This window comes from Ursus arctos, unplaced genomic scaffold (assembly GCF_023065955.2).
Source record: "Ursus arctos isolate Adak ecotype North America unplaced genomic scaffold, UrsArc2.0 scaffold_7, whole genome shotgun sequence".
Lineage (NCBI taxonomy): Eukaryota > Metazoa > Chordata > Mammalia > Carnivora > Ursidae > Ursus > Ursus arctos.
In genome coordinates, this window is record NW_026623089.1 from 13,752,747 (window position 1) to 13,776,621 (window position 23,875).

The 23,875-nt window shown below is 51.8% G+C and overlaps 1 protein-coding gene across 2 annotated transcripts in view; it reads left to right on the top strand.

The window, feature by feature from the left end:
* The window catches only part of HSPA12A (heat shock protein family A (Hsp70) member 12A), a 63,699-nt gene extending 40,133 nt beyond the window's left edge, over window positions 1–23,566 (top strand). The window contains exons 6-12 of one of the 2 annotated variants that reach the window (XM_026494215.4): window positions 2,104–2,220; window positions 9,869–10,040; window positions 13,648–13,734; window positions 14,308–14,412; window positions 15,288–15,546; window positions 18,403–18,506; window positions 19,403–23,566. In XM_026494215.4, coding sequence (XP_026350000.2) covers window positions 2,104–2,220; window positions 9,869–10,040; window positions 13,648–13,734; window positions 14,308–14,412; window positions 15,288–15,546; window positions 18,403–18,506; window positions 19,403–20,040 — 1,482 coding nt within the window. In that variant the 3' untranslated portion in view covers window positions 20,041–23,566. The remainder of the gene's footprint in view (window positions 1–2,103; window positions 2,221–9,868; window positions 10,041–13,647; window positions 13,735–14,307; window positions 14,413–15,287; window positions 15,547–18,402; window positions 18,507–19,402) is intronic. The other variant, XM_044382181.3, reaches the window with a different exon arrangement.
* The last annotated feature ends 309 nt before the right edge of the window (window positions 23,567–23,875 follow it).

Sequence of the window (23,875 nt, forward strand, 5' to 3'; positions counted from 1 at the left end):
AGAGCGAACAGCCCATCTCTGAAGGGGAGGGGAGAGATGGGGGGAGGCCGAGGTCCAGCAGGGGTGCAGGAGGGTGTGTGGTTTCAAACATGTCAGCTCAGCTGAAAGCTTCAGGAACCTGCTCGCACCTTCTCCCAGCAGGAAACATGCTGTAAAGAAATTCCCCGGAGAAAAGCTATTTGAGGAGATTGATAAGCACCGGGCCCTCCACGAGAGGACCGGCTGGTATTTGAAGGACAGGTGGACTCAGAGGAGGGGACTCTTGGCACATTGGACCAGGATAAGCAAAATAGAGAATCTAGGAAGCAGCATATCTCAGGAATCACAGGCATGAAGCAGGGCCATCGTTCATGAAGGAAGGCGAGGACAGTGCCTGACATAAGGAGATGTTTAACGGCAGGCTCCTTTCCCTTCTAAGCCGTACTCCATCCACTGGCGAACAAACAGCTTATTTAAACAACCTTCCCTACGGCCAGGGAAGCCCATCATTCACCTTTTGAGCCTTCTCCTGTTTAAAGAGTTCAAAAATAGCCTGGATGGTACTCAGCGGAATGCGGAGAACCCTTCCCAGCACATGTCGCCCCTCACCTGCCTTTAAAGCCCAATGCAGACCTGCAAGGAAATAAAACACGATAAAAAAACAAAACCAAACCTGCTGCTTCACACGGGCCTCGTGCAGAGATGTTTTTAAAAACATGTTTTTTAAAAAAGTTTACTAAACGTACTTAACACTGCTGAGCTGTGTGCTTTAAAAAAAAAGGTTCAAGTGGTGGATTTTACGTTATGGGTTATTGTCACAATTAAAAATGAAAAAAAAATTTTAAAGGGCAAAAAAAAAAAGTTTACTGACTGATCGCAGAGGAAGTTAATTCCGTGACGCGGTGGCTCAGTCCCAAGGTATCTACTGAAACAAGAGAGGAAATGAGATAGCTATCAGAAGAAGCAAATCGCCAGCATGTTAATCTTCGGAAACCTGTCCCCACAACCGGCTCTCACGCATGCGCGTTGGTGCACGTTTATGTTTGATTTCAGATTTGTCTGGTGAATGTGGCAAGCGGAGGGGAAGGGTGGGAAGGAGCAAGCTTTATCAGAGGTCTTCTCTGGGCGAGCCTCTCCCCATGTGCTCTCAATCTCCCCAGAAACACAGAACGTTAGTTTTATTCTCCCCATTTTACAGATGGGAATATTGAGTCCAAGAACTCTTCTAGAGACCTATTTTGTCTGCATGGAGTCGGTGTGAACCTCTGGAGCTTCTGCCCATCCCCTTTATCCGCGTGGTTCCCGCTGATGTGGTTTAACCTTGACCAAAAGCTAAGGGCAGCATGGTTCTTGCTTAGGTCATGTCGTTCATACCCTTCCCGTCCTGCTAGAAGAACCTCCCTGAGGTGCTGGCCTTGCGATAAGGCAGAGGACAGTGACCACTCTGACAACAGCTGCCACCAGGTGTTAAGCAGTACTGTGGGCCAGGCCCTGTTCTAGATATGAAACCACACGTAACAATTTAGTTAAGACCTTAGCCTTTAGAGTTACGATATACCTGGGTCTGGGTCCAAATTTTGGCTCTGTCACTTTCCAGCTGTGCAGTCGTCAAAAGGTACGGCACACATCTAGGACTCAGGTGTCCCCATCTGTAGAAAAGCTGACCGTTATCCCTTTCTAGTGGGATCCTGGGACTAATGGATATGAGGTATCCAAAGTTCTGAACGAGGTTGACACAGAGGAAGCTCCCAGTAAATGTAGCTCTCAGAAAATGGTCACTCCTCCCAATAACAGTGTGAGTTAGGTCTTATTATCCCCATGGTGCAGATGAGTAAACTGAGGCCTGGGAAGCTGTCACTTGCCCTGTCACATGACTCAGAAGTGGCCAAAGGGCTCTGACCTGCCTGCCTCCTGCCTGCAGTCATGTTCAGTGAATGAAAGGAGCAGAGCTCCCTGCTTGCGGAATATTCGGGAAGCGGACCCTTGCTCCCTGACACTGGTAAGTTCAGGAAGGTATAGAGTAGATGCCCCAAAAGTTCATGGCCAGGAAGCCTGGAATTCTCCATGAAGCTGTAGGAGGACCAGCTGTGTCTCCTTGACCTGCTGCATTTCCCTTGGCTTTAGGAGCTGAGCGACCAGGCGGGGTCGGAGTTCGAGAACTCTGATGTCAGATGGGTCATCACAGTGCCTGCCATTTGGAAACAGCCCGCCAAGCAGTTCATGAGACAAGCTGCCTATCAGGTGAGTGTGGGGGTGGGGTGGATGTGGGCCCAGGATGCTCACGGTGGTGACTGTCACCCCACTCAGGTGTCGCCAGCACTCACAGGCCTCCCTGGGAGGCAGTGAGGGATTTCCCACAGGCCAGAGGACATGGAGCCTTTGTCCTGGGGGAGGAACGGGGGTCAGGTCCACAAGGGTTGGGCTGGGCTCGATTTTCTTTCTGGCATTATACCTTCGCTACCGTAGATTCCCCAGGGCTAGGATTTCAAACTGGGGTACAGAGACATTTCTCCATGGGTGAGTGGAACCTCAAGGAAAACGCTTGGGCCATAAGAATGTTTGAAGAAGAATGGAATAGAGAGAAAGCCGATGGCCGCGCACCAAGCACATCAGCTTGGGATAGAGGTTGAAATCTGCATGTACGCAGCCGGGACATAAGGGAAATAGGATGGTCTTCTGCACGTTTCACCTTGTGAGCGACACGGGAGCATTCACGGTCAGGGGGTGGTGAGGCCGCCAGACCTGAATAGTGTCAGACACCTGGATGAGGCCAGTGGCATGGCTGAGGAGCGTGCCAGTCAGCATGGCACCATGGATAGAACATTCTAGTGCCAGTGGCCAGCCCGTCCCTCCTGGGCGCCATGGGCCCTCATGGCCGCCAAGCTTCACATTGTCCGCAGGCCACGTGTGCCATGATAGGGCTTCCACGAGGGTCTGACTTCATGGCAAGAATGGCTGGCCGTGCTGACGTGCCATTCTGACCCCCAGGTCAGAACTGGCTCCCGCTGTAATTAATCCCCTGGGTTAATGAAAGCCCATCGTGGGGCCTGGGCCCACTCTGTGCAATGAGAGTCAGTTTTCAGAGCCTTCGACTTGAGCTGGGCTGGGCAAAGTCACCAAGGTAGTAGATGTTCCCTTGCCCCCTGCCACACCTCCCAGGGGACAGCCACCCCTCCCGGGGGACATGTCTCTGATGTTGAGTTTATAGCCATAGGTATGAACCTTTCCTTTCAAACACCCACCGGAGCAACCCTGAGCACTGAATAGAGCAAAATGGCCATGGGTTCCTTGGTGTCATGAATTATACTCAGAGCTTAGAGCTTTACTCCAGATGACAGGTAGAGTCCCGGGGAGAGCAATGTCCCTGCCCCCCCACTCTCCCCACTTCCCCTTCTTGCCTCTACCACAGGCTCTCCTCTGCTCTCCCCTTCAGCGTGAGAATCTGGCTCAATCTCCATATCTGCCCAAAATAGATTTGTTTTGATAGGGATGAAGGAAGAGGGTGGAAGTTCTAGAAAGAGTCAACTTCTTTAAAAAGGAAGAAACCCATATGCAGTTTCGCTGTGCACAGAAGCCCTAGGCACCCTGGAGCTTGTCTGCAGTGTCAGCCTTCAGTGTCCAAAGACGGGACGCAGGGACACGGCTCTCTTGGAAGACACAGGCAGCGTTCTGAGTTTGCACAGGAAGGAGACTCAGGATGCATGGCTTTGACTCTCGTTTTCCCACAGGAAAACTGCAGCAACACACATGTGACCCGGAAAAGGGTCAGTTCTTATTTTTAGTCTGAAACAGAGGTGCCGGGACTGGGAGATTTATCAGGGCTGTTGGAGCCTTGGGCCGGCTCTTCCAAGGACTGCCTCTCGGAGCGGTGGGGCCTGGCAGGGAGGCCCCTCAGCCTTCGGGCGAGGAGGAAACTGAGCAGATGGGGGTGCGGTGCCCTTTAGGGTTCGGCAGAATCAAAGTGGCACCCGAGAGGGTAGATGATAGGTCAGCAGCTCCTTAGCAGGACCAGCGTTCATGGACATGTGGACTTTTTTCTCTGAAGCCCGGAGATGCTCTGAAGACTGGCCCGTCCTTTGGATGCTGGGTAACTTCTGATATGTGCGGCCTTTGTGCAGCTTAATTTTTGGCTCTTTGTAATTCTGATTTGATAGTTATATCCAGTTTAGTCACCGGATGCTTTCAAGATGGTAGGGACCATTCAGTCATTCTTTGTTTACTCATTCATTTATTCACTAAACAAATCCATACTGGGGGACTTCTGTGTGCTGGGACATGGTAGGTGCCGGATTCATATTCTGCGTAACCAAGATGAGGCCCGTTCTCAGGTTCCTCATAGCTGAATGGTTCATTGAAGCCTTTTGTACTTCAGGGAGAGGGGCAGAGGGAGTTATAGGGGCCCAACTGCTTTGCCAACCTGTCTGTGGTATCTTTTAGCTTGTCTTCTGGAAGAGTCCCCCTGACAAAATGGAAATGAAGCATGGCCAAAATTAGCATCTCTCCAATTTTCTCTCCTTATCCTCCATTAATTATATAGAATAATAAATATGTGTACCTCTGATTGTTAATTTTATGTGTAAACTTGCCTGGGCCAAGGGGTACTGAGGTATTTGGTCAAACATCGCTCTGGGTGTTTGCTGTGAGGGTACTTTCGAATGAGATTAACATTTAAATTGACTGACTAAATAAAGCAGATTGCCATCCCTAAGGCGGGTGGGCCTCATCCAATCAGCTGAAGGCCTGACTGGAACAAATGGCTGAAACTCCCAGAATAAGAGGGAATTCCTCCTGGCCGCCTGCCTTCAAACTGGAACACTGTTTTTTTCCCCCCTCCCTTTGGACTCAAACTGAAACATTAGCTCTTCCTGGGTCTCGAGGCTGCCGGCAAGGGACCTCTACCGTAAGCTCTCATGGCTCCCCAGCGTGGTGACTGTAGGTCTTGGAACTTGTCAGTCTCCATGGTGGTGTGAGCCAATTCTTTACAAGAAATCTCTACGTTTCCATATGTCCGACTGGTTCTGTTTCTCTGGAGAATGCTAACACAGAATCCAGCAAAAACCATAGTTCTTGGGTAGTTCTTGGGTCAGCCAGCTTCCGAGATCTCAGGATGCCCACCATCCCTTCCACCCGGCCTGCTGCCGCCAGCCTGGCTTCAGGCGGAGGAGCTCGAAGGAGGAGGTAGGGTGGTACTCCTTCAGGGCAGCTGGGAAACCGGTCACATCTCCCCTGCTTGCATGCAGGAAATGGAGTCCCTCCTTCCGGCCCGTTGGCGGCCCCATGAGCCCAAGTTCATGGCACAGGCAGATGGGGGCTGAGCTTCACTCCTCCCCTGGCCTGGGACAGGGGGAAGAGGCCCGGATGCAGAGCAAGATGAGGCTCTAGGCCGCCTCTCACGGAAGAAGTAGGCCTGGGGTAGATGGTTCTAGGGCCTCCACTCAGAAGTCTGGGATTCCGTGCTGGGGTTGGCGGGGGCCATGGAGCACTTTACGGTTACAGTTTTATCTGTGAGATTCCAAAACTCCTCTTGTGTCAAATGCTTTGTTGAAAAAGTGGGTTCAGTCTCTATGTTTTATAATTCACAGCCTCAGGACCCCGTTAGACCCTCTCAGAGCATTTGCTGGACAGACGGTAGCAGGAAGAACAGCTGATCCCCCTTCTGAGGCCTTCAGGGAAGACCTAGAATGGGAGACAGTTGCACTGAGTCCTGAGGGAGAGTCCTCATGGATAGGAAGTAGTCCTGTTGATTTCTAGAGGCGTTTTGCTGAAAACGTGTAACCCTAGTGGGTTTGGAAACCTGTCAAATAAAAGACCTTCCCTTATGGAGGAAGATCTCACCTAAAAGGAGTAACACTTGGCACTGCAGTGAAAAATAATCACGTCGGGGGAACAAACAACAGCCAAGCCGCTGATGCCCAGAACCAAGGCAGCCATCGCCCTGCCGTCTGGCCGTCTGGTCGTCTTCCACAGCTATGCACACGGTTGCTGGCCGGCTGCCCTGGCGGACGCGGGGCTGAGGGGCAGACGAGTCAGTACAAATGCCCACATCCCCAGCCTCCCTCGAGTGCGGGTTTCTCACGCTCCTCCACAGTGGGGCTCATGAACAGGCGGCAGCGCTCTCCAAAGGGCTACGGCGGTGCTCCTGCTGCCCCGGATTCGCGCGTTCTCCATGCAGACACTTTTTGTTTATACCCTCCCCAGGTCATGTCAGCAGAAGGCTCTCATTCTGTGTTTCGGAGACAAGGGCCAGGAAATCGCAGAATGCAGGCTGGCTGGAGGGATGGTGGGTTCATTCACTCAGCAGCTACCCCCGAGCGCCTGCTGTGTGCTGCCCTTGGAAAGTGTAGCGTCTTGCAGGAGAGGCTCGGCGTGTCTGTACGATCTATCATTCGAGACAGAGTAGGCTAAGTGCTTGGCCGCCCGGGACCCAGGGCAGGGAGAGCTTACGTGGAACAGCAGCTGCGAGGTACCAGCTTCAGAGGCAGAATTAGCCAAAGCCGCGCGTGCTCCCCTGCGCTGGCGGGCCCAGGCCTGACAGCTGCCAGGCTGCGGGCTTCTGCCGAGAAGGACTGCAAGTGTTCATGCAGGAAGAAAGCCTACCCTTCCAGGCACTGGGGCCTCCCACCCAGAGATAAAGACACCTGAGTTTTGGAGCTACTGGCAGATTGTTTTGCATTTCCTCTTTTTCTTGGAGTCCACAGGCAGCCCTGGGACCCCTCCTGGGGAGAGGGAACCTGGCAGAGCCAGCTGTTTCCTCTTGCCTCAACCCTCAGCTCTCCACTGTGGCCCTGGGAGTTGCTGTTGGGACATGGCCCTTCACTGTCTGTGGGGAGCAGGATGGGGGCTGGTGTGAGCAAAGGAGTCTCCCCCCATGTGGCCTCTCACTGATCTTACCCCCCCCCCACTGCTGGTTTGAGGTCCTCCCCACCTGCATCCTCTCCTGGGTACCATGGGGAACCCTCTGTGGAAATGGGTCAAAGCTTTTGCTGCGGGGCTGAGGCCAACCCAGCTGGGGAGGGACAGATGAAAGGCCTCCCCTGAGGGGTGTAGCCATGCTGTTTGGGGCATAAGAATGTTTGAAGAAGAATGCAATAGAGAGAAAGCCAATGGCTGTGCCTCATTTGGGGCAGCCTGTGTGTCTTCCATGTCTTCAGGATGTGGGAGCCTCCCGGGGGACCCTGGATTGTGTAAGTCACATACCTCGAGTCGTATAACTGTTCTCAACGCTCTTCGCTTCTCTGGACTTCTTGATTTGGTTTTCTGTATAAATATTTCACATCTATTTTTTTTTTAAAGATTTATTTGAGAGCGAGAGCGAGGGGAGGAGGAGGAGCAGAGGGAGGTGGAAAGAGAGAATCTCTAGCAGACTCCCTGCTGAGCACGGAGCCAGTCGTGGGGCTCAATCTCAGGACCCTGAGATCACGACCTGAGCTGAAACCGAGAGTCAGACACTCGACTGACTGAGCCAGCCCCGCTACCTCAGAGTGGCTGCTCAGTCTCGGGGAAGGTGTGGAGAGGGAGGAAGGCGTTTATTTTTTCTTCTTTTCCCCTCCCATCCCCCACTGCTGGGTCCAGGCCCACCGGTGCTCTTTGCGGCCATGTGGGGGGAGACTGCCTGGCAGGCGGACATCCTAGTGGGACACGGGGCTGTAGTGAGCCTTTCCTCCTTCCCACCAGCACGGGGCGCAGCCCTGGCACTCTGCTCTCCTCACCCCTCCTCCCAGGCTGTTTTCCCTTCTGAACTTTGGAGGACCATCGTAAACATTTCGGCCTGGTTGTTTCTTTGCAGCTGGTTTTTCCTTCTTCTTCACACCGCTTTCTGGAAAGCTGGACCTACTAACTTCTATTATAGGAGGCCCCTGACTTTACAAACCCACAAAGGTGGAAAAGTCAGTCTTCGGGAGTGGTCCTTTAGATGGGAGCTTCTCTTGGTTTTATTTTGGATTTCTTCTGGGATCCTGGGGCTTAAGGTCCAGAGATTTCAACTTTCCTGGTGACACAGGTCTGTAAGCCTTGTTCCCTGTCATTGGGTGCTGCAGCCTTCAGCTGTCTTGGTGCTGAGGATGTCTCACGTGACCCTGCGGGAGGCTGGGGGAGGCGGACTTTTAGTCCCTCGGGTCAGGAGTAGTGGGAAATCTTATGCGCCTGGGTCAGTGGCCTGTTGATGGGCACGCAGGCCTTCTTCCACACAGGGACCAAACCAATGGGCGTAGACACTGCCCCTGTGTTTGGCTAACAGCTGAGGGCACAAAGCAATAGGAGGCAGTTTTTCTGTGGATGGTGTAGGTTTTGTAAAGTCGGTCTTCCAGAAGGGGTTCTTGTGAGGCGTCTGGTATTGGCAGGGGAAGATTTAAGTTGCCTGCCTACCCATGGTTTCTCATTGAGACACAGTTACCTGGTTCATGTGGGAGAAGTGACTACATGCGATTAGAGGTGGTGCACTGCCCAGTGCTGTCCTGGAGCAACGGGGTAAAGAGATCGCACCTTGAAACCAGGGAAGCAAGAGCATTAGAGACACCCCAAGAGTTTTGTCCAAGCGAAAGGCCTGGGTCCCACCATGATACCTGGAGTCACCGAGAGCAGGAGAACCAAGAACCAATTAAAGAGCTGGTCTGCGAGGCTCAAGACTGGGTCTGGGCTTGCTCGGCCATGTATAGGTTGGATACACGTGAGCCGAAGACCGTCCGGGTTTCAGCACTGAGAGTCCAAGGTCACCCTACCTCTCTGAGCCTTGGTTTCTTTCTGCATAAAGTGAAGTCGTTGGACAAAAGGCCAAGAGGGGCCTTTGCATTTCTAATATTCTAACCTGAACCCCCTCCCTTCCTTGTCCAATAATTGAACCTTCTAAGCCCCTTCCATCTGTGACTGTAGGCTGGCTCCTCCTGGGGAGAGGTCACTGTGCATCTGTGGCATTAGGCAGACCGTTCACCCCTGATCTACAAGATGAGTCCACTAAACCTTACAGGCCTGGCGTAGAACTGGCGAGACCTCCAAAGTGGGTGTGGCACGAGGGCAGCACCCCGAAGTTCCCTAGGGAACAGCAGACAGTGCCGAAGGGCACACAGTGAGTCTCTGTCCCATCATGCTGGCGACCAGGAAGCCTTTGGGGCTTGAATGGCTTCAACGAGCAAGCAAGGCCCCGCACTTCAGTTCAAGGCCACAGGAGGTGGGCAGGGACCTGGTAGAGGCCACGCCACGCTTATGTCTCCGAGTGCCCTCTGAAGGGTGGTCCCGGAGCCTCCTGGCCGGCTCCTGTGAGGGGCTGTGACTGGAACAAAACTGATGTCACAGAGCAGAAGCATGTCTGCTATTAAAGGGATAAGGTCTTTGAATAAAATAACTGCCAGCTGCTTTTGACCCATATTCTAGAAAGTGTGAGACTGTGGGATTCCAGGAGGGCTTTCTCCAGAGCCCCAGAGCCCTCCTTGGTGTGCTGGAGGCACGTCGGATTCCCAGCCAGCCAAATCTTACGCTTGCGTAGCTGAGGTCCAGCGATGGCCCATTTGTTTCCCGGGCCAGCAAAGACTGGGGTCTGCCCTTAGACCATTTGGCCCATTGTAACCAGAAACAGACCACCTGCCTTCCATCCCCTGACAGTTTTCAGAGTTTGGGGGCATTTCCCCCTTCATGCTGCTCAGTTCTGGGCCAAGCAAGTCCCAAATGAAAGAAGCCCCCAGGCCCAGAGAGCCCTGCATTTCCCCAAAGGCACCCATACGTTTTCTTTGGCCCCTCCACAGTGTTTGGGGACCCGGCCTGGGGCCCAGCACCCCGTCACCCCCGAGCGTAAGCCCTGCAGGGGTCTGTGGACGGCAGAGCATGAGCGTCCGTTCCTGGAGGGCGTCAGCGCCGGGTGTGCGAGTGTCCTCAGAGTGGTCCTGCCTCTGTCTTCCAGGCAGGCCTGGCCTCCCCCGAGAACTCCGAGCAGCTCATCATCGCCCTGGAGCCTGAGGCGGCCTCCATCTACTGCCGGAAGCTGCGGCTGCACCAGATGACCGAGCTGAGCAGCAAGGCCGCGGTCAACGGGTACAGCTCCAGTGACACAGTGGGAGCTGGGTTTGCACAGGGTACCTCCTGCTCTCTCTCTCCCCTCCCTGCTCGCTCCCCTCCCGCCCCTGCATGGTTCTGGGCCCTGATTACTGAAAGGCCCTGAGCACTGTCATGAAGAATCAAGATGCTCCCAGAGCATCGGCTACACGTAAGCACCTCTGTCCTCGGCCCCCCCACCTGGCCTCCTCAGGGCCCCCCGGAAACTCCGCAGTCGTTACCTGGGGTCATCACCTACCCACCCGTGTGCCTTGGGCGGGGGGAGGGTGCTTCTCTCCAAACACCCGCAGGTGGCCCGAGCATAGCTCGTGGCCTTACATTTTACTAGGCTCTTAATTTGTCTTGTTTATTCACTGATTCTAATCTAATCCCACTTGCCTGTTATTAATTCCTTCATTAAGACTGTTGATTTACTGCTGACTCACTCATTGGGGCCGCTTCGTGTGTGGCAAGCTCATTATGTGTCTTAGCCGTGAACCTGGCAGAGTTTAAAATACAGATGAGCGGGGCCGAGTCTTCCTGACCCGGCGGATGCTCATTTAGCCGAGGGATGGCGCACGGCCTGGGGGAGCCAGGATGGGCGTTAAGGAACATTTCCTCTTTAATATTTACCTCTGTGCAGGTTGGTCACAGTCTTGGTCCTCAGATCTGTTTTCCCTTCTGTCCGGGGTTCTGTGAGTCTGTCCAGGGCCACGCAGTTTGCAGACGCCCTAGGTCAGGGTCAGAGCCACCAACGTGAGCGAGCACAGGCCCTAATTGGAGCGCTGTGGGTGCTTCCCAGAGGAGGGCCTCCATCCCCACACCCACCCCATCCTGGAAGGCCCAGACCCAGGACGAGGAGGAGAGGGAGAGTGTTAGCGAGAACTGCCATCCCCTGGTCCCCAACAGCCTGGGTCCAAGTTTTCCTTGGTCCCCACACCCGAGGCTTGTGTCTGCACTGCCCACAGCGTGGGGGCCTGGCTTTGCCTCCGCGGGCATGCATTCCTGCACACACATCCCTGCCCCTGCGTCCTCTCCTCCAGAATTCTCCTCTTCCTCTTCCCCCGGTCACGCTGCCCCAGAGGCCGCGACTCTGCATTTTCAACCCAAGACAGAGCCGTGGGTGAGCCTCTGCCATAAGTCAGGGCGAAGAGCCCGCTGGGCCCCAGGCAGCCGGCCGGGCTGGGGGCTGAGTGCCAGCACCTCACGCCTGACTCACCCGGGCGAGTGGAAGCCGCGGCCCTTCCACGGAGGGCTTGATGTGCCTTTTTTGGGGTACTGCTCGGCCTCCACCAAAGCATGCGAGGCTAGCCTTACTGCTAACTAAATCAAGTGTCTTAATGTTTTAAATACTCAGGGTGACATTTATTTACATTTTCTTCATCGTTTTCATGGGAAAAGAGACGCACGACTGAGCGGGCTGTGCGAGCTCGTACTGGTTCACACACTCAGGTCAGAATTAGCTGATCGTAGCGCAGCTCTGCTGAACACGTCCTAAGTGTAACGCTCACATTTGAAGGGGAAACTGTTCTCGAATGCTTGCCTTGGCCGCGAGCTCAGGTTCGGGGTTCCTTTCCTTGAACTTATCCCGTCTACCTGCACATTGCTCCGTGTCTGTGTCCTGTGCCTTGTGGAATTTGCTCTCATCTTGTGCTCAAAAGGTCTCTTAGGTTTTTGAAATCCTCACACTGTTGGCCACCACCCCTCAGAGGGGCAGCGAAGCAAGGGTTCTGGCCCAGCCTTGTTTTACAGTTACGGCCTGTCTCCCAGAAGGAGGGGGTGCTGCCTGCTGGCGGAGCCCTTAACCAGCAGTTCCCTGGTTGGCATTAGGGCCCTGAGCTCCCCCCGCCCCTGGCTGTTCTCTGCCGTCCGATGCTTCTCCACGGTGGACGCCCAGTGGACACTACTGAGGGCAACGAGGCTGGCCCTCTGCCCCCAGCACCACAGGGTTGCTGTCCATATTATTTGCACCAAAAGGATTTCATGAGATCAGTAAAGGATCCATTTTTTATAACCTTGGGCTTAATTTGCCTGAAAATGTGATAATTTTTTTTTGAGAGCTTAGCATATATTTTATTCTGGCTTGATTATTTCTTTATGAATGACATATAGATTGTTTTAGCAAACCAAATGCCCACTACAGGGTCAGCAAAAGAAGCTCCTCTGGAGACAGTACTGGGAACAGGAGAGAAGCCCCAAGCTTGAGGATCCCTCCCAGGCCTGCAAAGACTCGTTAGTCGCGACGGCTTCCCCACGGAACGCCAGGGCCTGAAGAACTTAAGAGCTGACCGGCTCTTGCAGTTCTAATCCCCAGAGAAGACACTGTTTTGCAAACACGGTGCTCCTTGCTAGAGGAGGCTAGAGGGTCAAGGGTCCTTAATTGGATAACCAGCAACAGATGGATTTGTAGGGCAATTCAAAGTCAGCAGCACCAGTTTAGGGACTAGAAAAACGGTGGGGGGGCAAGGTTGTGGGATGCGGCAGCAGAGCAGTGGACAGAGCCTTTATCTGTAAAATCGGGGGTTGCTCTAAATTGTTCATTGCAGTGATCATTTGTTCGATACCGGGTCGCATACTTGGTGCTTTGCCTTGATTATCACCTACTGTGTGCTGGGTGTCACACTGGGTGCTGAGATGAAATCAAAGAACCAGTCCCTGCTCTGTCTGTGAGGAACTTATGCCAAGTGTTATTATTCCCCATTTTATGGATGTGGAAACTGAGGCCCAGATGGGTAAAGTGATTTGCCCCAATTGGGCACCTTGGCACCTGCTGATCCCCAGATACCCTCTCATGGCACCTTTCTCATCTTTTAATGTTTGTGTTCTGCTTTTTCACTGTAAATTGGTAAATCTCAAAGGCGTGAGGGTCCATGGTTAAAGGGTGGATTTGGAGCTGCAAGACTGAGTCGTGGGAACTGCAAACCCCTTAACCTCGTCTGACCTAGTTTTCTCCTCTGAACAGAAGGACGATGATTTGTGTCCTGTCTGCTTCCCAGGGCCGGTGGGCGGCCTGTGAGAGATGCAGTCGCCCCACGCAAAGCGTCACAGCCACTAAGTGGCCTGGGCCACAGCCATGTTTTTCCCCAGTTTCAGGAAAAAGGCAGCCAGGGCTTTGCTAGGTTCGGAGGGGCCGCCCTGTGGCTGAAGCGCCACCTTGTGGCTGAAGAGCATATTGGCCTCACTGGGGTTGGGAAAGGGCTCCAGTCCCCTTTATCCAGGATCCAGATTAGGAAAACATACCCGACATTCCTTGCATCAGACAGAGTTCCTTGAGGAGAAATTATTTAACCAAGTGCTCTGCAAGCTTCTTGGCAGACAAGTTCCTCCCCGGGACAGCAAAGCCAGGAATCTGGTCGATTTATTAACCCCTTCCCCCCAAAAACTGTCACCGGAGGAAGGGCTGCTCCTTCTCCAAGGCGAGTTTTCCAGCAGGGTGCAAGCCAGGCTACCGTGCAATGAAGAGATGGAGGCTGGTGGAAATGGTCTGGCTTTGGGTTTCCCAATGTCGTATTTATGTAATCATTTTGGTCGAGTATTGCTAAATGTTCTGTCCCTAACCCTCCTCATGCTGTTGCCTTCACTGACTGCAGATGACTGCCCGCTTTTTCATGCTTTCTTACCCGTCATTTTCTTTCTGTCGGCCACTAGCTAAGGAACACATACGGCGTAATCGGCAGAGCCGGACCTTTTTGGTGGAGAATGTCATAGGAGAAATCTGGTCCGAGCTGGAGGAAGGTAGCGTCCTTGAATGTCCTTTGCCCTTGCTGGATTTGTTCTGTGCTGCTGGCAAAAATGCATTCCTGTTGGCTCCTTTGGCGCTTGCAGAAAATGTTCAGAATCAGGTGGTTTTAAAGACCACCCACCCAAGCAGAGCTCTTTTGGAGCCATAATTTTGCATGTTCTAAAACCATACAGACTCTTTAGAAGAAAAGTAGGAATTGGAGCTCCCCAGTTCTGGAGTAAGTCTTGTGCTAAACAGCAGTTCATTTCATGGCGCTCTAAACCTTGGCAGGAAGTTGTCCGCTTCTACGTGCCAGGGACGCCGCAGCGTGTGACAGGCATGCTCCCGTCTTAAAGATCCACTCATCCGGGTTCTTTACCATCCATGCTAACCCGCCCTCCTGGGCAGACATTACTGCATTCTCTTCTGTCACGAATAACTTGCTGTGCAGCTAATTTGCAAAACCATCGTGCTAATGAGAAGTGTTGATGGGTGTTGAGTTGGGTATGCCAAGTCGTCGCCCCCCAGCTTGTTTCAGGATGGGGCTGACAAGCGGTCTATGTAAAGGATGGCTGTCTTTGTCCCAGGTGACAAGTATGTGGTCGTGGACAGTGGCGGGGGCACCGTAGACCTGACTGTCCATCAGATACGGTTACCGGAAGGACACCTGAAAGAACTGTATAAAGCAACAGGTGAGTCCCTGCATGGCTGATTTTCTCATTCCTGAGCCGTTTCTCTCATGTCAGATTTCTCTTGGTACTTCCTTCTCTCGGTTGCCACCAGCACGGAGAGGGTTCCTGTGTGGAACTGGGGAACAAAAGGCAGTTAAATGTTCTTTAAAACACAAACCACCATAGCTTGGCTTTTGGCATGAAATGAGCCTGTTTCAGATCCTGGACAAGGGAATTTTTTTCCTGAAAGTTCTGGAAGGATCTGCTTGTCACCTGATTGTCACCTCTGATTTTGTGCTACGGTTAAGCTTTCTAGGGAGGTCTCGGAACACCTGGTCTTGGATCGAGGTTGCCAAAGCAAGCAACAGGCTCTCTCCCTTGGTGGGAGTGGGATGATGAGTCATTAACAGATCACGGGGCCTAGGTGGGCCGGCTGATTTTCAGACCCTGTCCTTAGATTTCTTGGGTGGAAATACTGTGATGCTCCTACTTAGTTATATGTATCCATTTATGTAAAACGGCAGTGATTTTATGGGCACCTGGCTGGCTCAGTCGGTAGAGCGTGTGATGCCCCATCTCGGGGTTCAACCCCACGTTGGGTATAGAGATGACTTAAAAATAAAATCTTTAAAAAATAAATAAAATGTAACTGATTTTAAACAGCTTCTTGACAGGTGATTCTGTAGGAAAAAGTTTCTCCACCCGGAAGGAGAAGAACCTAAGGGTTTTCAAGCTTAAGGAAAAACTTAGAGCTGCGGTCTGTTTGCGAACTGGGTCTAAGTCGTGCTACTTGGTGTTTCAGAGAAGAACAGAGGGTAGGCTGTTTCTCAGAGTTTGGATTCAGTTTCTGGCAGTTTCGAACATGGCGGGGCGCTCTCCTTTTGTTCTTGACCCAGGTGGACCCTATGGATCCTTAGGAGTAGATTATGAATTTGAAAAACTTCTGTGTAAAATATTCGGAGAGGATTTTATCGAACAATTCAAAATCAAGCGTCCCGCGGCCTGGGTTGACTTAATGATTGCATTTGAGTCTCGTAAAAGGGCAGCTGCCCCGGACCGAACGAACCCACTGAACATCACCCTGCCCTTCTCCTTCATCGACTACTACAAGAAGTTCCGCGGGCACAGCGTGGAGCACGCCTTGAGGAAGAGCAAGTGAGTGGGACTCGCCAGTGGCTTAGGCTGTTCTGGAGGGTGGATCTTGTTGATGGGAGGGAAGAAGGGGGTGCGGACTCTGACTTCCAGTCCTACGGAGAAGCTGTGTGACCTGGGGCAAGTGACTCAACTTCTCTGGTCCTCAGTTTTGCATCTGGAAAGGGGAGACAGCGGTTCCACTTACACCTCAAAGGGTTGTCATGAGGATGAAGTGAATTCATAGGTTAGGCACTGAGCACAATCGGGACCTAGAAAGTACTATTTTCGTGTTAGCTTTTATTATGTACTAATAATTATAAGCTTTGTGGAAGCAGGAATTTTGTGTGTTTTGGCCTCTGCTGCGTCCCCAGTATCTACAACAGTCCAGTACAGACATAGCAGGTGCTCAGTAAGTATTTGTTGAACGAATCCTGTGGGATCCTGCGTTTCCTGCTACTCTGAGTCTCTTGGCCGTAGGCGAGTGTTTGTAGTTCAGCTTGTTGCAAAATGAACATTTGGAAGCTCTTTTAAAGCTGGATTCCAAAATTAATAGACAAAAATCATAAGTTTCTCAAAGTCTTTTTAGAGTGGAAAATTTCAAACATGTCCTGTGCAAAATGAACCTCCTTACTCAGCTTCAACAACTGTCAGTTCCCGGCCAACCTGAATCCTCGCGGACCCTCCCCCAAGCATCTCAAAGCAAATCTGACCATCAACTAATCCTTAAATATGTCCGTATGTATCTCTGAGGGGGATATATTTAAAATCATCACCCTGACACTATTATCACGATCACACTTAAAACGAGCAATTCTTCAATACCCTCAAATACCCAGTTGACATTAAAATTTCTCCCATTGTCTTATCATTTTTTTCTGTTTGCCTTAATACCCAAAAGATGGCTATCCATGGCAATTCTCTGATACGCCCCTACGTCCTATATAGGTTCGCCTTCTTGTTTTTTTCCTTACAGTGTTTTAGATGATAAAGCTGATTGTCCCAGAGCGTTTCCTCCAGTCTGGGATTTTGCTCATTGCACACCCACATAACATGTTAGGCCTCCTGGTATGTTGTACAAATTGGCAGATGGAGCTGGAGGTTTGGTGAGAGTTAAGTTGGAGTTTTTGGCAAGCCTGCTTCCTGGAGGGTAGTATTTCCCGTGGCTTCATGTCAGGCAGCACGCGCCGCTGCTTCTTTCGAGATGCTAGCCGCCATGGAGGGTTGTTGCCCACGTCCGTTATGCTAAGGGGTGGCCCCTTGGTGTCTCACTCCTGCGTTTGTTAGCTGGCCTGCTTCTGGAGAGCATGCTAGCAGTTCTTCTCCGTGGTTTGGTTGCCCTGAAGTACGGTTCATATAGGAAAGACATGCTTGGTTCTTCCCTTTCATTTATAAATTTTTTGTTAAAAAATATTGTTGATTTCCTAGCATTCTCCTGAGTGACAAATGCATTTTTTTTTCTTTTATGGGGACATAAGGGGAATACCATTATGACTTCATGGATTTAGGCGTATTTGATGTGTTTTAAACCATGGCAGTCGTAATCCTTTTTGCTAGTCAACATGCCCCATCTCGGCCAGTAGGAGCCTCTCCAGGTTGGCTCCTGAGTCCCGTTGATACGACGTGTTGGTCTGACTTCTGGTTAGAGAAGATGCTCCCGGCTCATCTCGTATCTTCCCCATCCCAGACCCACAATCGGCCATTTCTCTAAGAAGCCTGGGTTCTGTTTAAGGGAAACAAAGTAGAGACGATTTTAGGTTTTCTTGCCCTTGGAGCAGGGTCCGGGCTGGACTCGTACTAGGCTCATGTTGTCTGTCCACCAGCCTCCCACAGAGGTGCTTGCTCTGAGTTGAACCCTGGGTCCTGCTCACCCAGTTCTGGGGCCTGTCAGCTCTCCTTCTGGGGAGACTGGCCACAGCCAGCCACTGGGTCATTCCACACCGTCCCACACTGTCCTTTGGCCGAGGCCACAGAAAGACTGCCTGGTCAGGGAGCGCTGACAGCATCCAGAATGTGACGTTAGGAAGCAGCTGGTACGTGCTTTGCTTCAGGGACAGACACACCATTCACTTGGCCTCTTTGAACCTGGGAATGGGTGGGCACGTGCTGTAATAAACAGTCCCTGGCATTCCTTTAGTAACAGAAAGTGTCCAGAGTGTTTTCACAGACGTGGTATGTAACTTCGTCTTCACAACAACCCCTGTGAGGGAGGTAAGACACGTTGTATTATCCTTGATTTCCAGACAAGAGACTGGGGCTCAGAGAAAATGCAGCCCAACTTGCCCCAAAGTCCCACAGCCTCTGAGTGGCGGAGGCCATCCTGGAGCCCAGCAATCCTGACTCCCTGTCCATTGCTCTTTCTGTCCCATGCCGTTGCTTTGGATGCTCTGTGCCTTTGACAGAGAAAGGGGCATCCTGCTAGGGTTATGCTCCACACGGTCACGGGACAGGTGCCTGGAGGGCTGAAGGAAACACGCCTGAGCACCCAGGCTCGTAGCCTCAGGCAGCAGCACAGCGGACACATCATCTGAGCCTCTAATGAACACAAATAGCACTACTGCTCGATGAAAAAATGTGGTCATTCAAACAAAAAGACCCCTTTCATTCTTTCCCTACCCTTTTGCACTAGACTTTGGCTTCCACCCTCCCAAGGGAAGGCTGGCCACAGCGCAAAGCAAAGAGAAACAGAAGAGGCTGCGTCTTAGCTTTTGAGCACCTAAGGGTCCAGGTTCTGACAGTTGAGGATATTTCCAAGGACTTTCGAACCCTTCTGCTCCCTCCGGTGTGACGGGTCTTCTGCCAGGGCCCGTCTCTGCGCACAGAGCCTGGGTCTCGTTCACACACTCACTGCTTATTTCTCTCTGTGCCACACCCCCACAGTGTGGATTTTGTGAAGTGGTCCTCACAAGGGATGCTGAGGATGAGTCCAGATGCCATGAATGCTCTTTTTAAGCCAACCATCGACAGCATCATTGAGCACCTCCGTAAGTACCTGCCAGGGCTCGGCCCCTCGGTAGGGCAGAGCCAGGAATGGGGACTGACATTTCTAGCCTCACTAGCTAGTGCGTGTGAAGTCAGGTTGGCAGGGGCTCTGGGGCTGGGAGCCACAGGTCGGGGCCTGGGTACGTATGTGGGAGCTTTCTGGGCGTAGGCTCTCCAGATCCTTCCCCTCAGGTACTATAAGGCAGCCCAGAGCCTGTCTTCACCTTGGCCTTGAGTTTGACTTCAAAAGTCAGGATGCTGGGAGCTCTGCAGCATTATTCTCCTGGAGGGACAGGGCCTAGGGAGTGTGTAGTCTTTGCTTTCTCAGGGTGCGTTAGGAGCCATAATCTTGGCTGGGGAGGAGGAACAGTTCCATGGACCAGAGAAGGGTCTCCTTCGAGAGGGCAAACGATCTGGCCATGCAGTTTCTGTGCTACCCCAGTGGCCCTCACTTGGGGACACGCAGTAGACTCACTGGGGACCTTGCTCAGTATCCCAGCCCCCATCCACTTCCCACCCCACACTGACCAAATCAGAACCCCTCTGCAAACCGAAGAACGGTGTTTAGAACAGCCTGCTTTGACTGACTTAACAGGCCCACGGGCTTGGAGAACGTGAGTCTGCATTTATGCCTAACAAATTACCACTTAACACCGTCACCATCTAGCCGTGAACATGAGTTTCTACTTACCAGCAGCTTTGGTTTTCATTCCAGAGCATACTGGTGTGCAAACCCCTTTCTTTGAAAGACCAGCTCTACACAGACTCAACCAGCTCTGCCATGTCTGTCCGCCGGGGGCCCAGGGGTTTTGTCTGTTCCCCACGTTCTCGGGCCACCAGTCCCCCTTGGCGGCTGGCTTTTGGTGACAGAACGCTGTCCCCTCCTCTTCGTTTTCAGGGGACCTGTTTCAGAAGCCCGAGGTGTCCACTGTCAAGTTCCTCTTCCTGGTGGGGGGCTTTGCAGAGGCGCCCCTCCTGCAGCAGGCAGTGCAGGCGGCCTTCGGCGACAAGTGTCGCATCATCATCCCCCAGGACGTGGGCCTCACCATCCTCAAGGGCGCCGTCCTCTTCGGCCTGGACCCCGCGGTCATCAAGGTGCGCCGGTCGCCGCTCACCTACGGGGTGGGTGTGCTGAACCGCTACGTGGAGGGCAAGCACCCGCCCGAGAAGCTGCTGGTGAAGGACGGCACTCGCTGGTGCACCGACGTCTTCGATAAGTTCATCTCCGCCGACCAGTCGGTGGCCCTGGGGGAGCTGGTCAAGCGTAGCTACACCCCGGCCAAGCCTTCCCAGCTGGTCATCGTCATCAACATCTACAGCTCCGAGCACGACGACGTGAGCTTCATCACCGACCCGGGGGTGAAGAAGTGCGGCACGCTGCGCCTGGATCTCACGGGGACCAGCGGCACGGCCGTGCCCGCCCGGAGGGAGATCCAGACCCTCATGCAGTTCGGGGACACAGAGATCAAGGCCACGGCCGTCGACATAGCCACCTCAAAGAGCGTCAAGGTTGGGATTGACTTCTTAAATATTTAACAGGCCCACCCCCCGCCGCTGCCTGCCACCCCCCCCGCCCCCGGACTCCGCTCCCCTGCACCTGCTGACCTCAACCCTGACGGTTCTTTCTCTGTCCTTGACCCTCAGCATTGCCCACCGGAATTTCAGCAGGGAAGATGGGAACAAGTAGGGCTAGAAATAATTAGGGAGTTTTGAGGGCACACTGGAGTCAGAAAAACTGTGGGAAATGGAGATTGAGGTTTGGGAATAAGACATCTGAGGATCTTGGAAGAGCAGCTAGTTTTCATAGGTACCCAGGGGTGAAACAGCCACCCGACAAGGGATTCAGTCCATTTCTAGGCGGTGATTCAGCTTGTTTTGAATGGATCTCCGTGAGGATGCCCTATTGCTCTCTTTCCAGATTTGAAATGAGAGCTTTGAGCCGGGAGGAGATTCTTTATCTATTTGAGAGTTTTCTTTTTACGTTTTTTGGATGGCAGTCCATATAAAATGCCGTCCATCTGAAGTTAATTTCTTTTCATCATCGTGTGATTAAAAGTGGTGATGCAGCGGGAGCTGGGAGTGTGTTCCACCAGTGGGAGAGGCCTGCCCACGCTGGGCACTATTTTAGGTTCTCGTGATTTCAATCCTGAATAGGTTCAGTGAGGAGGCACTATGGCCCCAGCTAATCTACTAGGATTCGAGGGAGTGGGAGAGCGCACCCCTTCACTTTTCAGCAGGTGAAAGCTTGCTTCGATGGAATTATTTAGGCACTGCTGACTTATCCCAAATCGTATGCCGTGACATCATTCCCCGGATGCCAGATCCTGGTTTCTGAATTCATAAGTAATTCAAGTTAACCTTAGTGGGCTTCTGTGTGAGGACATGGTCGTGCAGTTTGCCTTGTTCATACCACCAAGCCCAGGAGTCTGGAACAGCCCCTCACCTTGACAAGGGTCCATATTTTAAATTTACTCCCTCCTCGCCCTCATCTCCCAAAGAGTTTTGGCCCCGCATTCCCACAATTCAAAAAGAATACATTGGTGATACATGGGTAGAGAATCTGTGCTATGAAATGTTTCACTAAAATCTTCAGTTTTTAGTGTCTCTAAAAGGAATTCGTAGATCTGTACTTGATGAATTCAGCCAGTTCTTTTCAAAGCTGATCTGTGACTCCCCCTCCTGAGAACTGCCTGGGTGCCTCTTAAAAGCAGATTTCTGGATCCTATTCCTTTTACAAATTGAAGCTGAGTCGGGGGGGGGGGGGGCATTTGCATTTTCAGTAGACACCCACAGGGGGTACCATGGGAATCTGAGAACTCCTAACTTGAGGTTTTGTTGGAAGCAGAAGCGCACCCCAGTGCCTGCAGTCTACCTGTTTGGGGCTCCCTTAGGGAGAGGATTTTCAAGTGAAGAGCCGAGCCGGGGTCCCACACCCTGCCCTTTGTGAGTGGGCTCCACCGAGCTTGGGGGTGGTGCTTTTAGCCCTCACAGGAGTGGCCTGTAAAGGAGGAAGGTGGGGGGGTGGGGGAAAGGCACCCTAAGGACAGCTGAGGAACCAACTGGTGTGTCTGCTGGAACTCCTTCTTCGGATTTGAAATCCCTGGAGGCATGCATAATGAATGAGGGGAGGATGTGCTAAGGAACTCGCTCCAAAGGCAAGCTGGATTCACAAACCCGTTACCATAGCCGATATGCAGATTCGAAATAGCATTTCCTGTTTCATTTGAGCACGTCTTTCCACCCTGCCTGCTGCAGAATTCCCTGCCAGAATGTGAAACACGAGCAAACCGCTGACGTAGAGAATGCTAGGCGCGTACCTGAGCTCCGTAGCAGGACCGCGTGCCCAGGCACAGACGTGTGTTTGCTCGGGTTCTCTTGCTGCCTGCTCTGCTTCAAAAGCTAAATGTTCTGGGTCTTTCTTTGGTGTTGCCAGCTATACTTTGCAAATAAGACTTCTCAAGTGAGTTATAAGTAGTATGATTTTATGTACATACGATATTAGAATATTGTACAGAATCTTTATTTCTACAATGTGCTTTTCTTGTTAAAAAAACAAAAAACAAAAGGAAAATGCTCTTTGAATTTTGTTGATGACATTGCTGCCTTTAATTCCCCATGGCTTCATTTTTTAATTGCGCTTACTTATCGATTTGTACCCGATGCTAAGCTTATGGACTATGTATGCGAGACTGAGCAGGAGTCAGAGGTGCCGAGGCTCCTAACACCCTGGAAAAAAAAAAGGGGACAGCAGCCGGATCAACAGCTTCGTCAGACCTTGCTTCACTCGCATGCTTCCCAAAGTCTCACGGTTTATACTGAAAGGAGCATAATCATGTATCGATTCTCCTGTCCAGTCTCAGAGAGCTGAACATTCTGGTTCTATATGCCACGTGACTGTGCAGACAACCTACGAAAACTGTGTCCCTACAGGGTTGTCAGCTTCTTCTCATGGGGCAGAGCAGTCACTCTGACGGCCAAGTGTGGTCCGTGTGCAGTGTTGACAGTAGACAGGGTTCCAGCAAGGAATCGAGTGGTGCACAAGTCCGGCTGTCCCACTCGATGAAGTGTAAGTGTGAGTAATTTAGTGAAGGTTTTTTGTTTTGTTTTGTTTTTAGCAAATGTAATACCTTTCCCACCTTGCACTGAGGATGTCTCCTTGTCTGATTTCTCTTTGGCGAGTTGGTTGAATTCTGCACTGTTGCCAAGCAGGTGATGGAGAGGGCTGAGAACCCCACTGGACTTTCTTCTCGTCCCGGAAATGCAGCCCCAATAGTCGAGCTTCTTAAAGGGAATCCCCCAATTCCATCCCTCCTCTCCCTCCTGCCCACAGAAATATTCTAGAATGAGAACACTGGATAAATACACTTGGACTCATTTTCTAATCTTAGGAAGTTTCTGAAATGCCTGTTGTCTTGACTGTTACTCACCTGTCCCTGGCATATTATCTGATGTTCACGTTTTGGAAGCAGAACTGCCAGAGGATCGCCTTTCTAACCGCCCTCTCTGTACCCAGCAGGCGTTAATAAATGCTGAATGACAGACAAGTCACAGACAGACAAGATAGCAAAGAGGAGGAGATATACAGGCTCTCGTGCAGAGTCGAAGATTGAGTCCAGGTTGAGGCTGGACTAAGATTGGGTCCAGATTGCAGAGCCTGCCCGCCCCCTAGGATGTTATTTAGATCAAGTGTAGCTTTTAGAGTCTAGGTCTGGTTAATTGCCAGGGTGGCAAAGAATCGCATGCGCTAATATAAACAGGAGTCCAAATGCATTATTAGTCGAAGATCGAACTTCACATTGTAGAGTTGAAGTAGCTGTGAGTAAGCTGCGTATTTATGCTGGGAAATGACGAAGCGGATGACTCGTATACAAGTCGTTGTCCGTTACATCACACCTCTCATCTGCTTGGATCATGGAACTTTATTCTAGAATATCAGCCATTGGGGTCTTGTTCACTACAAGATAAATTCACACTCCACAGAACTTTGCAGCTGTTCACAACTTGATGAGATTGTACCTGCAAATTCTGTCTGCACAGATGTCTAATAAAGCAAAACTCTGGATCTCGTGTGGCCCCAACTTTTTTTTCCCTATGAATTTGTGAGTGCAATTATGGCGCATCATTGCTGACTTCCCCCTCCGCCCCATCTCACTCAGATGGGGATTGACTTTCAGGTCTTTTCTTAAATGTTGCAAGCTTTTCTCAATTAGCTTTCATTCCAACAAGACGGGCTCCTTGGTTTGCTGGGAACCAAGGCTCCATCCGTGTTCATGAGCCCCTTTTCCCTCCAAGCTGGGGGGAGGGCAGATGCGCTGGGGCGGCCACTGATAACCCCACCACACCCAAGTGCAGGTGGTGGAAAACAGAGCAG